General features: G+C 28.9%; 3 protein-coding genes across 6 annotated transcripts; all 3 read right to left on the reverse strand.

Annotated features, from left to right (window-relative positions):
* Nucleotides 1-5,648: 5,648 nt before the first annotated feature.
* RpL24-like (ribosomal protein L24-like) lies at nucleotides 5,649-6,548 on the reverse strand. Its single transcript, XM_027345430.2, has 2 exons — nucleotides 6,365-6,548; nucleotides 5,649-6,281 (listed from the first exon to the last, which is right to left on the reverse strand). Exons 1-2 carry the CDS (start codon nucleotides 6,443-6,445, stop codon nucleotides 5,769-5,771), a joined length of 594 nt encoding a protein of 197 aa, XP_027201231.1. The 5' UTR covers nucleotides 6,446-6,548; the 3' UTR covers nucleotides 5,649-5,768.
* A 113-nt stretch (nucleotides 6,549-6,661) lies between these two features.
* Nucleotides 6,662-9,825, reverse strand: LOC113795261 (solute carrier family 22 member 2-like). The gene is made up of 5 exons (XM_075820898.1): nucleotides 8,653-9,825; nucleotides 7,902-8,584; nucleotides 7,727-7,830; nucleotides 7,508-7,640; nucleotides 6,662-7,436 (listed from the first exon to the last, which is right to left on the reverse strand). Exons 1-5 carry the CDS (start codon nucleotides 9,364-9,366, stop codon nucleotides 6,662-6,664), a joined length of 2,409 nt encoding a protein of 802 aa, XP_075677013.1. The 5' UTR covers nucleotides 9,367-9,825.
* Nucleotides 9,826-11,350: 1,525 nt separating this feature from the next.
* On the reverse strand, nucleotides 11,351-15,670 carry LOC113795238 (carboxypeptidase D-like). Of its 4 annotated transcripts, none has more exons than XM_075820848.1 (6): nucleotides 15,441-15,645; nucleotides 13,767-15,031; nucleotides 13,240-13,710; nucleotides 12,977-13,162; nucleotides 12,514-12,911; nucleotides 11,351-12,029 (listed from the first exon to the last, which is right to left on the reverse strand). In XM_075820848.1, the coding sequence occupies exons 2-6, from the start codon at nucleotides 14,005-14,007 to the stop codon at nucleotides 11,592-11,594; spliced, it is 1,734 nt and encodes a 577-aa protein (XP_075676963.1). In that variant the 5' UTR covers nucleotides 14,008-15,031; nucleotides 15,441-15,645; the 3' UTR covers nucleotides 11,351-11,591. The 4 variants fall into 4 exon arrangements, with proteins under 4 accessions (XP_075676963.1, XP_075676964.1, XP_075676966.1 ...); XM_075820849.1 differs by lacking the exon at nucleotides 11,351-12,029 and adding an exon at nucleotides 12,033-12,435 and having other exon boundaries at nucleotides 15,441-15,670; XM_075820851.1 differs by lacking the exon at nucleotides 11,351-12,029 and adding an exon at nucleotides 12,298-12,438 and having other exon boundaries at nucleotides 15,441-15,644.
* Nucleotides 15,671-16,488: the final 818 nt, after the last annotated feature.

The raw sequence follows: 16,488 nt of genomic DNA on the forward strand, positions 1-16,488 counted from the left end.
AGCCAAAACAGGAGGAGAAAGAGGATATTTTGTTTGTTTTTAATTACAAAAAAAAATTTTACGTAAAAAAACAGACGTTACCAAATGAATTTTTATAAATGAATTTAAGAATTACAATAATTTTTTTTTAATTTTCAAAAATTTTACATTTTTTTTCAATACCGTTTTGGTTTTATTCGTTCCGTTTAATGGTGATTAAAGAAACGTAATGTTTACGTTTTGTATACATATAGAACTAGTGGTAGAATCCTTTGGATATATATCCCAAAAAATCATGGTAGTAGCATTGGATTTTGGAACCATAGATCATATTCATCAACATATTTTTATACCACTACCTTCAGGATAAAATGAATCAAATAGATGTTGCTGCTGTTTTGGTTGATGGAAAATACAAAAAAAAAAAAAAAAAAAATCTTCTGGATCCACCATCCATATAGAATGATGATGATGATGATAAATGAAAAAAAATTTCATATGATTCTTTACCGAAACGATTCTTTCGACGGCAACCACAAGACACCAAGTCAAAGATTCTCGATTTGTAGGCGAATCTTTTTTTTCTTCTTCTGTTTCCATACGGTGTGAACTGTGTGACTGACTGACTGACTTACTGGCTGGCTGGCTGGCTGGATAAAAATCTTGAAAAAAAAACTTGGCGCGTACTTGGAATCAATTTTTTTCAACTTTTTTTTCTGTTGCTTTTGCTGTTTAGTTCATTTTTTTTCCTATTTTGCTTAATGTTTTTTGTTGTTGTTGTTGTTGTTGCAGTCAGGCAGGCAGGAAAAAAATATTCGAATAATAAAATAATGACCATATTGCGTAGGAATATTTATCTATCTATCTAGTGATGAAAAAAAGGGCAATCCAAAAACTTTGTGATCCAAAAAAAAGTTATTCTTTTTTGGATAATTAATAACCAAAAAAACACCACCACCAGCAGCAATTTTTCGATGCAAAAGATGCAAACAAAAAATATATCGATTCCATAATCAATCAATCGATCAATCATATAAGTGTAGTAGTTTTTTGTTCTGATTAGATAAGATTTTTTTCTTGTTTTTTGGCGAAGAAAAAAAATAAAATCGACTTGTGCGAATATATTTCTGGTTGCATTCAGGGTTCGCATGCATGTAAATGTCCATTATCGGTTTTATTATCAGTCGGTTTTTGTTCCAACAACAACAACAACATCAGGCAAATTACATCTGGAATTTAATCAAAAAAAAAAAAAAATGATTTTCTTTTTTTTTCGAAAAATTTCTTCATTTTTTTTGCTGTTGTTGTTTGAGGAGGGAGTATGTTTATCTTGATTGCAGCTGCATGCATGCATATATATCACGGCGCAATATAGTTGCATTGTATACATACTCCTGCCTTATTTTTTTTTAATTTTATCCAATAAGGTTTTCATGGCTGCAGCAACAGACGACGCAATGCTCCGCCCAATCTGATAATAGCGGTATAATTTTGAATGGAAAGATATATAGTTAACAATCGGTGATATCTTTATCAATTACCACTACTTGTCACTATTATCCTCCTCCTTTTTTTCTTTCATTCCTCCTCCTCCTCCTCCTTCTTGAAACATAAATTAAGGGCGTAACAACAGCAACAACAACGATGATCCAAATTGTCAGATTTTTGTTTGGCGCTTTTATTTTCAAAGTTTTTTTTTCTGGTTTGCTTTGGTCACTTGCAAACTTGGTCCAAAAGAATTTATTCGTAAACCAGAAAAAACCCAAATAACTGGTTAATGGGTATTCTAGAAACACGTGTTTCAATCGGTTTTTTAATTAAAAATTGAAAATTCTTTGTTAATTTTGATTGGAAATTAGAAGAAAAAAATAAAAATCCCAATGATTATGGTCCCGATGGTAAAAAATACAGAGAGAAAATTATTTTCAAAAAAAAGAAAAAAATTCACAAATGACATGCGTATTCCACAATAACAACAACAAACATAAACATAAACATCATCATGTAAACATCCTTTTTAGCAAAAAAAAAAAAAAAAAAAAAACAACAAAAACACACCGTCAATGACCCGTCAACTTGTCCGTCAATGAACAACGACCTGAACTTTCGTTTCATTTCTTTTTTCTTCTTTGTTGAACTTTTTTTTCTTTCTTTTTCTCTCAGTCACTGACTATATCCATCTTCGTTGTTGTTCATTTTCTTGGTTCGTTGGACGCCCCGATTTCATTTTTGAATAAAATGAAATGGCGCCACTACCTCACACACACATCAACAACACACAAAAAAATCTTTTAGCGCATCCTTGCTTGCTTGTTGGATATGATTTTTTTTCTGGCCAGAGAAAAAAACCTAAACCAGAACAAAAAAATATTGAAATCTTTAAACTGAATTCTTCTTCTGTTCGGGATGTGTGTTGTTGATGATTGTACGCATGTGTGAAAATCCGTAACAATTTTGGTTTGTTATGGATAACGAAAAAAGTCAAGAAAATTCAAATTGACAAAAGGAAAATCCAGCAGCAGCAGCATCAAAGATGCAATATTTTTCTCTTCTGTTTTATTCACATAACGAAAAAAAAAGATAAACAAAACAAAAATTGCATCAAAATCTGCGAATTTTCCAGCGATTTGAGTGAAAGAATGAAAGGTTATCGACTGCGATAAATAGATTTTTTTTTTTCAATTTTCTTGGTGTTGAACAGAGAGGAGGACATCGATATATTTGGCTGATGATTGGTTAATTGAGTGGGTGTGTTTGTGGGGGGTGGGAGTGGCAGTGATGATGTTTGTGATGTGCGAGGGTGAGGAAATGAGAAAACAAAAAAAAAAAAACAGCAGCAAGTTCAATGTGATTATGGTGATGGATGGATGGATGTTTTTTCTATCCGATTCAAATTCATACATGTGGTTTTTTCTTTTTGGTCAATGATACGCATGCGTATCTTTTGCGTAACAATTTGAAGAAAAAAAAATCTGAATTTTTTTGATTTCAATGCCGATTCACCGGAACAGAGCAGCAAAAACACAAACAAACAAATCGATGATGTTTTTAAATGACGTAATAATTTTGTTTTTTGGGTTTTGTTTCGGTTTACGTAAATGACAAATATTTGTGTGTGTGGGAGGGTGTTACAGAATTTGTTTGCTTGGAGGGGGTGGTTTTAATAAAGTAAAAATTCGAATTCAAAGAATTATTATTATTCTGGGTCCTTTCTTTCTGTAAAAAAGTTAATCGAAATAAAATTCATTAACGTAACTTCTTTTCTTTCTTTCTTTTTGAAATTTACGCATGCGTTCTGTAGTTCATCCGTGAAATGATGACATTTCGTTTGTTTGTTTCGAGAAAAAAAAATCCAAATCAAATTTGATAATTTACCCTACAGCAGGTATATGTCATCAATTTCAGAATAAATTTTCAAATTTTCAAATTATTTTTTTTTTTGAAAAACCAAAAATTAATTGAAAATGAATTTTAAAAAAAGAAAAGATTCCCGATTTCTCGCTCGGTATATTATGGGGAAAAAAACAAACAGAACCTTATTGAGTGCAAATAGAATCGAATCGAATCTGTTTTTCCCCTAAAAAAAATATATTCGAAAAAACCGAAAAAAACATTCTTTTTTTGATGAAATTTTTCCCTTTTTTTTGGTTTGATTTGGTTTGTTGAAACATCGATAACATTATCATGATCAACATGACAACAATGTTTTCATCACCATCATCATCATCATCAGGATATTAATTAATAAATTGCCTGCAATTTATTAATCAATCTAATATATTGTAAAGGTAAACCAAAACAATATATCAAATGAAACAATCAACAGCAACGAATGAAAAAAAGCAAAAAGTAAAGTAAACTGATTGCAATATTAAAATGTTTTCAGTTTTTTTGTTGTTGTTGTTGTTGTCAAATATGGTGATAAATAAGCCAGAAAATAACAACAACAACAACAACAATATCTACATGTACAATGAATCCTTCCTCCCTTCTTCCTACACTCCCCCCATTATTTTTTCTCATCAAACTCACATTGCAGCAACAACAACAACAACCGAAGCTATTGCAAGTTGGAAAAAAATGAAATAAAATAAAATGATGATGATGATGAAAACAACGATCCAAGGACAAGATACAATGGCTTGATGTGTGTGTTTTGTTTTTTCTGTTTTTGCGAATGAAAAAAAGAAACATTTCTCCCTCTTTAACTGTTGCTGTTTGGCTGGAGAAACAAAAAAAAAATATGAAACTTTTTCAAAAAATTTTCCACCAAAAAAAATCCTCATCAAATGAAAACACGTGCACCAAAAACCTAGCACGTGTTATCATTCAGTCATTTTGCATATTCAAATTCAACGAAAGAAAAATCAAGAATATTCTGGCTACAAGAGACAACCAGAAAAATTTCAACAAACAAAAAAGAAGAAAAACCAAAATCAAACAACGAAAAGAAGAAGAAAAAAAACCTCTAATATAATTTATCATGTCTGCTTCTCCCACCTCTTCGATTTTTTTGTTCTGTTTGGTTTGTTGAATCCAAAATGATGTGATATATCGCTGGGGTAGTGGTATTTTCATTTTTGGATAATAAAAAAAAATAACAACCAAAAAAGAATTATCAGGAACCGGTTATATATTGATGAAGTGAAGAGAGAATATTCTTGTTCATTTTGATCCAGGTTTTCTTGGGCAACTGATGATAACGGTAACAGAAGAATTCGCTCATGCGTATTCTCCTTTGATCTATATTTTTAATTTCAATTTCCAATGAATTTGGCGCCATTTTTTCTGTCATTTTTCGTTTGTTTCGGTCACCCTCCTGGAATATCTAAAGGAATTTATATAGAAAATGTTTTCCATCAATTCCATACCACTTCTAACTGTCAAAAAAACAAAAATGATTCTGATGAAAACAAATAACGGTAATGTAAATTCTGTTCGGCGATTGTTTTGTTTCCCATTAATCCATTAAAAGGAATTCTGTGAATATTTTTTGATGATGATTATGAAAACAAAATTAATCAGAATTAATGAATAACAAAAAAATAAAGGTCTAAAAATAAAGAAATTTTCTTGGAAAGAATATTTACTGAAAATTTTTTTTTTCCAAAATCGATTATTATTTGATCTGATTAATTGATTGATTCATTCATCCATCTATATCTCTTGACTATCGATTATATCGAATCGAATCAATCAATCAAACAATCGATTATCGTACAACCAAGAGGATATTGTTTTTTTTTTTTGTTGTTCAACAAAAAGCTAAATGATAAATTTTTGAAAAAAAAAAATTTAAAATTTAAATTTTTTCTTCTTTTTTCCTTCTTTATCACATCTATCGAATCATCTAATAGAAAAGAATGTGCAGTTTGGTTGAATTGAATTTTATGGACGACCACATAATGAAAAATGGAATTTTTTGTCCGTTTTTGAAAAATGATAAAAAAAATTTTTCCAAAACCCAGTTATGTCATTGCATAATATCACACAGTAAGCCCACACTTTTTGTTGATGATGATGGAAAAAATTCCAATCTAGATTTTTTATTTTATTTTTTGGTGTTGCAAACATCATTACCATCATCAAATGGACAAAGATGGAAAAATATTTTTGAAATTTATGGGAAAAAAATTTTTAAAAGAACAAGTTTCGCCATCTAGTGTGGGATTTTAGCGTAATTTTTTTTTATTAATTTCAATTTTTTAAATTAATTTTTTCAAAAAAAAAAAAAAAGTTTTAAAATGGATTATGATGTGAAAAGCGGTGAAAAAAAATTGATGAAATTTTTATGATTCATTCAATATGGCTTGTTGCGAATGTTGTTCATCATCGCTTTGCATTTCTTCATCATCATCATCCGATTGTTGTTGTGGTCGTTCTTGTTCATCTAATAACATTTCATCATCTTCAATATCTGTACTTTTAATCACTTTAACTTTAGATTTTTTCGGTATACGTAATCCAGCATTTGCTGATCTAATTAATGAAATATCTCTGGCTACTTCACGACGATCTTTTTCACGTTCAAATAATGTTGCTTTCATTTGTCGTTGTTGTATGAAATGTGCTTCACGTTTTTGACGAATTTGATTTACCTGTTTCATTGCTTCCAATGTTTTTGACCATAATTCACGTGAATATTTTACAGGAATATTTCGTCGTTTTTCAAATTCAAATGTTGAATCAATTGCCAATTCTTTACCATTTGATTTACGAAATGATTTTGTCCATCGTTTACGTCGTGGATTACATTTATGTTTAAAATTTTTATGACATTTTGATTGACAAAATTTAAATACCTAAAATTGTTTTCGAATAGGGAAATTTTCCGTTATAATTCTGGAAATTTTCATTTCACCTGAGTTTTTTTTTCTCGACTTACCTTACAATCATTTCGTACAAATTGAATACCATGACCAGGATAAAGCGGTGATGAACAAAAATAACATTTTTCAACACGCATTTTGTTTTGATTTTGTTAAAATTCTTTTCTTTTAAATCAAAAAATTATCCAAAATTGAAAAAAAATTCACGCAACCAACCATGTGGCGAGCAGAATAAATTTTCCGGGAAAATTTTCCAAGCTCGAGAATGATGGAAAAATTCCGTAAAGTTTTCCAAATTTACAAAAATAAGAATTGTTTTTAATTATGAAAAAAACAAAGATAAAAAAAAATATTTAAACATCATGTGATTGATGAAGTCTACTATTTAGTTCCTGTAAAAATGGATCATCAACATTATTATTATATGGTATATATGATGGTCTTGCCATTGAATTATTATTATTATTTCTTGTTTGTATAATTTGTGCTTGAAATGAATTTGATGGTGAATCGGATAATGATATTCGTTCATCGCTGTTTGTTGTTTCGGTATGATTTTCACCATTTGAATTTGAATTTGATGAATTTAATGAATTTTGTAAATCATTTCGATGAATTAGGATTTCGTGGCCATTATTCGGATTCTGTGTTGTTGGTGGCGATGAACGTTGACGCGTTGAATGTATCGTATTATAATTGGATGATAATGAAAATAAATCACCATTAGCATTGTTAATCATATAAATGTCATTTCCATTTGAACGTTGTTGATTTTTTATTGTTTGATTAAATGTTTTTAAATCACGATAACTTGGATAACGTTTCGAAGATGATAATGATGAAATCCTTCTTGTTGTTGTGGCCATTGTTGATGATTTTGATAATGAAGATTGGAATGATGATGATGATGAATATTGTTTTGTTTCTTCCAAATCAATCAATGTATTTGGTAATGGTTTTTGTTCTAAATTTGGATATAATAATGATAAACCACCATTACATAGAGATAATATACCAAACATTAATTCTAATGAATGAAATGGAAGATAATTTGATAAAACAATCAAATGTGGTATACTAATACGGGCGATTTGCATCCAAAATATACAACAACCAAAACCGGTAGCTCTGTGTGGATTAAAAACATTTGAAATTAGAACATTTAACCCTTTGCACACCGAACAAAAAAAAAATTCTACCTTATATTTGTTGGTATTGATTTCACTGCATGAAATGAAATAAAAATCAATATTATACGTCCAATTGATCGGGCAATTACCATTAAGATTGGTGGTATCAATAATAATCGATAATCAAAATCATTTTGTTCAACTTTTAGTTCATTTAAAAAGGAGAAAAACGAGAGATTTTTCTAATTACCCAAAATCAGATAAAGGAAAAATCATAATAATAATTACCTTTTGCCTTATAAACAATAAGATATTCACGTAATACAAGTGATACGATTATCAATAGGCCATTTATAAAAAATAATAATGATTGTATAATACGACTACCAAGCCTATGATTTGTAAATGAAAAAAAGTTATAAATTAAAAAATTTATAGATTTTTTAAAAAATTAATAAATTACCAAATTGTAAGATGATAAATTAAAATTATAAATGATAAATCAATTAATGTATTATAAATTGTATTTATAAAAAGATTTTCATTCAAATTTAATGAATGTTTTTCAAATAATTCGGAATTCAATATTGTTAAAACGAAAAATAGATAAAAATTTGTTAATAAAAACCAACGTAATATTGGTCCAGGACGAGATAAACTTGGTCGGGTTTGTTGTTGTTGATGAATGATTGTCGATGATGGTGATTGAATACTGTAATCATCATTATTCAATGGTTGTTGTTGATCAAACGATGATGGCTGTATCCAAACAGTCAATGTTGATGTAAATAAATTCTGTAAATGTTGTTGAATTTGATTCATTGAAATCGCTGTTGTTTGGGTTGTCGAAGAATTTTGACTAAATTTACTAAAATGTTTCAAGGTTTTTAGGGCTGATTTTTGATTTTGTTTAACAATTGTTTGCCATAATGGTGATGATGGTAATACGAATAGATATGTGATGAATGCAAAACTTGGTATTGCAATCGATAATTGCATATAACGCCAATCATCAATTGCTAATACTAATAATGATATTAATATTAATATTAATGAATAGAATATAAACCAGAAAAAATTTGCACGTAATTGATATGGTGTTGGATATAATTCCAGCAATAATATATATGCTGATACTTGTAATCCCTGTTTACAAATAAAAATTAATTGCAAAAGGTTACAAAAAGTTACAAAAGTTACAAAAATAAACTTACATTCACGAAAAATATTTGTAGATTATAAAAAATTAAAAATTGTAAAAAATCTTGAACAAAATAAACAGATAATGATGATGCAATAAACAAATAAATAGTTAAATTTAATATACGACAACGACCAAAACGATCTGCAATTGTACCGAATATTATTGCACCAAATAATGAACTTAAACAAATTAAATTCATTAATATCAATAGTGATTGTTTTTGTTCACAAACTAAATTGAATTCAGTAACAAGATTTTTTCCACTTCTAGTTGATGATGATGGCCACCAATATTCCCAACCATTTGGACATGATTGTTTACCTTTCCAATGATAAATAGGATCAATATAGATATTACATTGATCGAATATTTGTTGTTGATAATGACTAGATGAGGAATTTTGATTGATATTCGTTACACCGAATAAATTGATTTTGGATCGATAATAATCATTTTGTTGTTGCTCCTTTGATGGCTGTAAAATTAATGGATACCATTCATTTTTATGTACATTAATTAAATGTTTCCATTGTTGTTGTTGTTGTTGTAAATCATCAATGGTAAGACGACAACGATGTGGTGGTTCATAATGATAATATTTAAATAAATATTCAGTAAATACAATTGGTAATTGTAAACAACAAAGTAAAAAACATAAAAATATTAAATAATAACCCGGTTGACCAAATTGTAATAGGATAAAATCTAATGGTGATATTGACATTATGATGATAATGATTTTATGTGTTTGGGTTGATTTTAAATGAAATTATGAGAATAAAATAAGAATTTCATACAAAGAATTGAAACACGTTGTTTGTGAAACGGAAACGTTGTTGATCATGTTTTACATTCTTATTTTTGTTTTGTTTCGGTTTTTTTCCGGTCATACGGTTATCTATGTTAAGAAATATTTGAAACAGAACGATTTGGATCGAAGCAACCAAAAAAATCAATGAAAAACAACTTTTTTTGCACCATGTAAATGTATCAACAACCAAAAATGACAATTGGCTACTTTTGACAAGCGAAAAAAAGAGAAAATGTCGTTTGTTTACTGGGTTTACATAAGAGATATTTTGAATACGATGATGATTTGTTTTCATCAGAAGATAGCCAATCAAACCATATAACAATAGCCAGCCAGCAAAAAAAATGAATGAATGAATAACAATAGCAAAAAAAGAAAATAGAGAAAATAAACAAAACAAAAGTTGATCAAACAAACAAACAAACATTCAGAAAAGGAAATAACATTACTTACACACAGGTAGGTTACATAGGTTAATGATATGAAAAACAACAACAAACGCGAACTACAATAGCCAAACAGCAAGAGAGAGAGAGAGAGAGAGAGAGAGAGAGAGAGAGAGAGAGAGAGAGAGAGAGAGAGAGAGAGAGAGAGAGAGATTTTTCACATTCAAAATTAATAAATAACATTTGAATTTTTGAATTATAAACATGGCCAAAACATACATGCATATAAATTTTTTGATCCGTGAAACGAAAAACAAAACAAAAAATCAAAACAAAAGTAAAGTAAAACTACTGATCTAATATCGTTGTATTCTTCATATGGTTGTTGTTGTTGATAATGATGATTATTATTATTTGGTTGATTTTTTCATTTTTCATTTGCTTGATTCAAATCAACCGACCGTGTTACGCTTTTTTCCAGGTGTGTAGCGTGTGTTGCACGCAATTCAAGTGAAAAATAAAAATAACGTTATGTTGCCCTGCCATTGTTACAATATGGTCAACCGTAAAAAATAATACCTGGGATGTAAGAAAATTCATTCTTGATTTATTCTGGGCGTAATGAAATTTGAAAGAATTTCATTGTTGTTGTTTTTTGTTTCAAAAAATGAATTTGTTCAACCGATTCGATACATTCGTTTAAAATGTTACGCGTTGTTTGCAATTTTCAGCAACAACAAAAAAAAACATTACAAGCTTACAAGTTCCTGTTATACAATCATTATTATCAATAGGTTAAAATAGAGAAATGTTGACTATTTTTTTTCATGACAATCATTCGAAAATCGATTCAAAAACCTTATTTCGACATGACATGGTTTCAAGTTTTTTTTTGTTAAAAAACCGAGTTTCGCTTATCATTAAAAAACGGCTGATCATAATGATAATTTTTCAATTTTACTTTTTCGTTTTTTTAAAAAAATCGAAATGGATTGTCGTTGATAACGACAATGATTATTATGAGTTTTCATTTTCATTTTTTTTTCTGGAAGGAAACGACGACAACAACAACAAAGATGTCAACAATGATTTTTTTTGAAGGGGGTGGGAAATGGATAGATTTTGTTTCGTTTTTTTAAAATACATTTTTTTTTGATTCAAGAAAATCGCACAAAAATATAAATATGGTGAAAATCTTTGATAATAACAACAATCTTTTTGAAAAAAAATTTCTAACTTGTCCAACAAAAAACGGAAATTGTCCTAAATGTTTATCATAGTGTAGCGTAAATGGTCAAGCACAAAACTAAAAAGCTAAGCAAATGATTCAATGAACCCAATAATAATAATAATCATTGTCCAATGTCCAATGTTTTTTGATAACTAAAAATATCCTTTTCAAAAACGAACTTTTATTTTTATCAACATTTTTTTTCATCGCATCGATGATCATAAGAGATTATAGGATTATCTTGGGTTGTTTATTAATTTCTTTTCTTTTTTTTTCTCGGTTGGTTGTTTCATTATGATTTATTTATTTCATTGTATTTTATCACCCATTTCAAATATAAAAAAAAAATATATATCAAGTCAGTGCGTGGGTGGAAAAATGAGAGACAAAATTTGACATTTGAAAAAAAAGGGTAAGAAATAAAAAATTTATAAATCATTTTTCTTCAGGTGTCAACAACAACGAAGAAAAATTATAATTACTAATCACACACAAAGAGAGAGAGAAATTAATTAATTTAATTATCGTTGTTGTTGTTGATTATAATTAGAGATCAAATCAATCCATGATCGTGGATGCCAAACATATGTAAAACGACGATTATTATTATTATTTTGATTATTATTTGATGTAAATTGATTTATTAGATTTGTAATCGATGATGGTTGTCGTAATGTTGAAACGGATGATGATGATTGTGAATTACGTTTTGGTAATTGTTTACCAAAAATATCTGTTGCTAATTGTTGTAAACGATTCCGTGAACTCCAATCTGACCATAATCCAAAATTTATTCCCGGTTTTAATGTTGTCATCGATGATGATGTTGAATGATCATTCACTGTTGATGATGATGATGGCCAAAATGATAACGATGATGATGATGGTAATGATAATACATTATGATTATGATGAGCGAATTGATTAGGATTATCATCATTATTACTTGTTAACGGCAACTATTTTTTTTTGTTTGGTTTTGGTTTTTTAATTTTGATCGATTATTGATTGATTGATTGAAATTAATTAATTGAAAAAAAACTATAAACCTATAATCTATATTATCATGATGATAATTATTATCAACAGCAGAAATATTCTATTACAATCGATTGATAATGAATGATTATTATTAATATTTGAATAATCATTAATCAAATTAGTCGTTTTAGTAAAAATAGTGGATGGTGTTTTAGTAGAAATAGTTTTGGTAGTAAATAAGTATGGATCATTCAATTCAAAAGGAAACGGATGTTGTTTATCTGATTTTATGGGTAATTTGGTGGTGGTGATGGTAGTAGTAGTAGTAATTTGATCATCATTGTTATTATTATTATCGTGTAATTGTTGTTGTAATAATGATTGCTACTAATAATCAATAATTGATCTAATAATTTTTTAAAATTCTTTGATTTATAATTAATCTAATAATTATGATCATACCTGTTGTCCATATGATGGTTTTAATTCCAAATTTAGATAAGTAATTTGTCCATCATTAATTTGAAATGATTTTTCCAATGTTTGATAACCAATTGCTTTTGCTTGTAATTGATAATTACCGGGTAATAATATACGCCAAAATTCACCACGTTTTGTTGATTTAAATGGTATATCACGACCTTTTATTTTCAATTGAACATTAGCAACAGGTTGACCATGTTGATCGGTTATTAAACCACGCAAACCACGATGTACTTCATTTAGATAGGCAATCAAGGCATTTTTATTTTGACGCCAAAATTCTGGTAATTGACTATGTGGTGGATATTTACAACATGATAATTCTAATGTTATCTCCATACATGAACCATGTACATAATTATAATCTTGCATACCACCTTTATGAGAAATGATTATTATTTAGCACATATATCGACTATTCCGACACAAATTATTTATTTACCTGAAAATGGATACCATTTTGCACCATTAGTTGTACCATTTGGAAATGATTCACTTGAACCATCTGGACATGGCTTTCCCTGATACATTGTTTGATGATTAAATGAATAAACTTCGGCTAAATGTTTAAAAACATCATTATCCGGTGTTAATGATGGTTCATATGATAGTTTCCATCTTGATAACACTGTTTATTGTATGAAATGAAAAGGATTGATTTTAAAAAACAGCTATTTCAACACAAAACCATTTTCAAATACTTACTATTAACAGGTGTATTATCATATGGATAACTAGCAACTAATGCACCACCATGTAAATTTGCTGATAAAACAAATGGTATATGTTCTAACCAACGACGTATTGCTGAAACTTCTTCCTGTTCTTTTTCATTACGCATAGTAAATTTATCGGGAAAATTTCGATTCAAATCAATTCCTCTCATATTAAAACGGCCATTACCACCAATACATTGTCCTTCACGTGATGATTCAAAACCATCGGGATTCATTGATGGCATCAAATGTATACGGGTATTATCAACAAGACTACGAATGTATGGATCATTTTCATAATTTGTTAATAAATATTCAATTAGATGTAATAATAATTCACGACCAACAGCTTCATTTCCATGCATATTTGCAACATATTTTACATTTGGTTTTAATAATGTATCATCATCATTACTGCTGCTAGGATTTTTTGTTATAAGTAATACCCATAGATTACGTCCTTAAAATAGATTAGATTAAGTAAAACAAACATCAAAGATCAATCAAAGAACATACCTTGTACAGATTTTCCAATACTATATAATTGACATAATTTTGGATATGTTTGTGCAAATGTACGCATTATTGTTTCCATTGATTCATGATTATGATAATTAAAATCAATAAATTTTTGTTGCTGTGGATGATTCGTTGTTGATGATAATATAAATTGACCACGTACTAAACGTATGGCCATTAAATAAAGAAGAAAAAATGCGGTAAAAAATGACCACATAACAACATTTGTGAAACGCATCTTTTTATCGGTTGTTGAGGATTCGTTCGATCGAATGTTTGATTATCGTTCGAATTCCAAAATGATGATTCGTTCGAATTTTTTTTGGTTCAAATTGAAGATTTTTCTTTTTTTGGTTGTTGAACAAACACAAAAAAAATCAAATATGTGATTCACCACCAACAACAACAAAAGAATTCTATTTGATAAAATTTCTTATTTGATGATGATAATGTATTTTGTTTCTGTTTGTTGTTCGTGAATGAAATGAGGACAATTTAATGAAAAAAAAATCAAAGAAATTTTTTGTTGCTTTTGATGATGATAATGTTGACCTACCAACCAGCCAAACGAACCGTTATTATCATTTTGTTTTCAAACAATAAAGAGAAAATCAACCAAACATCAACAAACAGAATAGACAAACAAGACAAACTGGACCTTCAAAAAATAAAACACTTAAGGATAAAATTTGATGATGATGATGATGCTAGACGATATGGTGGAGAGTAAATAATGTGCAACACGATAACGGCAATGATTTGAAGAAAAGAAAAGAAAAAACTAGAGCAAATCGTTGAAACCAGAAAACTTGAAGCAGAAGATGATGATGATGGTGATGAAGAAAAAAATGAGAAAAATCGCCAAAATGCTGTTTGGCTATCCTTGTTGAATGATAATGATATCCTTGTTGTTGTTGTTGTTGAATAATGATTTTTTTTTCGATATAAAAGACGGCAACAACAACAACATCAAAAGGATTGAAGATTTACACAATTGAAACAAAAAAAAATGTTCAACAACAAAATGGATCTTCTTCTTTCCAGATATGATCGATCGATCGATTGATCGATCACAATATTTTCACAATGATGATGATGATGACAAAAAACAAATTGAAAAAAAGAAGTGAAACACACATAGGGAGAGTGACGGAGAGAAAATTGTTTTTTTTTTTTTTGAATGAAAAAGATGCAAACTATGCAAGTTACATGGCTGCTATGATATGGCAAAAATTAAATTGAATTTGTAAATCGATGGCTGGCTAGATTGGATATCGAATCAAATCAATCGGTTAAGGTGATTCGAATCAATTTGTTTTGGTAAATCAAATCAATCAATTTTATCAAACATTAATCGTGATGATGAAGATTGATAATGATGATGTTTTTTTTGTAATAATAATTTCAATTTACAAAAAATAAAAAAACAAAAATTAATTACAATGAAATTGAATGAAATTAAAATTTCTTTTTCTTTTTTTGTGAAACATAGATATAAGAACAAGGCAACAAGTGTTGATTGGTTTACTATCAAACAACAAAAAAAATTTTCAAGAAATTTTCTTGCGAATTGAATCGAATCACTGAATTGGAATTTTTGTTTTCATTTTTGCTTTTACAACAAAAAACAAAACAACAGGATTTTGATTTTATCAAAAATAGGATACATACCATAATCATCAACAATATCATGAGAAAACGGATATCGATGATCTTCGATCTCTTCAGGCTTTCTTCACCAACAAAAAAAAATCCAAAACAAAAATTCCAATCAATTCAAACAACAGCAACATTCATTTTGCTTGATTCACACACTAAAGCAGTTGGAAACAGACAAAATTCCTCACCCTCTCTAATCACATTCAATCAATCAATCAATCAATTTTGTTGATGATAATGATGAAAAAAGCTATAAGAAATAATTATTATCGATTACAAATGTAAAACAAAACGAACGACGACGAAGAAAAAAGTTATTAATGACGATTATGAAGATAATTATCAATAAGAAAAATATTAGGTGATTCGGAAAGTATTGTCGTATTTTTGTATAACATTTTTCATTTTCTCCTCAAAAATTTTTGGTCAATGTTTTTGAAATTTTTTCAACGCAGATTGTTTTTGTGATTATCAGACTTTAATTTGGTACCAAAATTTTATCAATTTTAACACCCAAAATTCCGCTAGGGGCGCTGAAAGTGACCCTTGTCAAAATCAAAATTTTGGCCATTTTTGTTTTTGGTCCGCTGTGAAAACAACAAGATTGTCTGACGACTTTTGACCACTAAATGATAATCTTTCATGTCTTAGGACTTATCAAAAGTGGTTTTCAAAATCTTGCCACAACGTAATCATTCCCGAAAATGGTCACCATTCGGTGTTACCGACAAGCCCATAGGAAATGCTATGCATAGGTGGCTATGCACACGAAACGACACGACATCCTGACGGATATGCATTTTTGCTTGTCGTCTGAAAGTCGTGTCGTATCGTGTGCATAGCACTCTCTGCTCTTGTTGATCATCGAGAATTGTGAATTTTTTCAAATCTTGAATTTGGATTAATTCAGGAGTTTTTCTTAACCAAAAAAATCAACAAAAAAACCCGAGTTGAAAAAAATCCCAATTTTTGGCAATTTGCAGTTAGTGACAAAAGCATAGACAGCCATGCAATGCATACGACACGACACGACATCCAGACGACATGCATGAATTTTTTC

The sequence above is a fragment of the Dermatophagoides pteronyssinus genome, unplaced genomic scaffold, assembly GCF_027571235.1.
Source record: "Dermatophagoides pteronyssinus isolate colony J.1.1.1.1 unplaced genomic scaffold, Derpt_VIB-CSIC_2022.12 sq0008, whole genome shotgun sequence".
NCBI lineage: Eukaryota > Metazoa > Arthropoda > Arachnida > Sarcoptiformes > Pyroglyphidae > Dermatophagoides > Dermatophagoides pteronyssinus.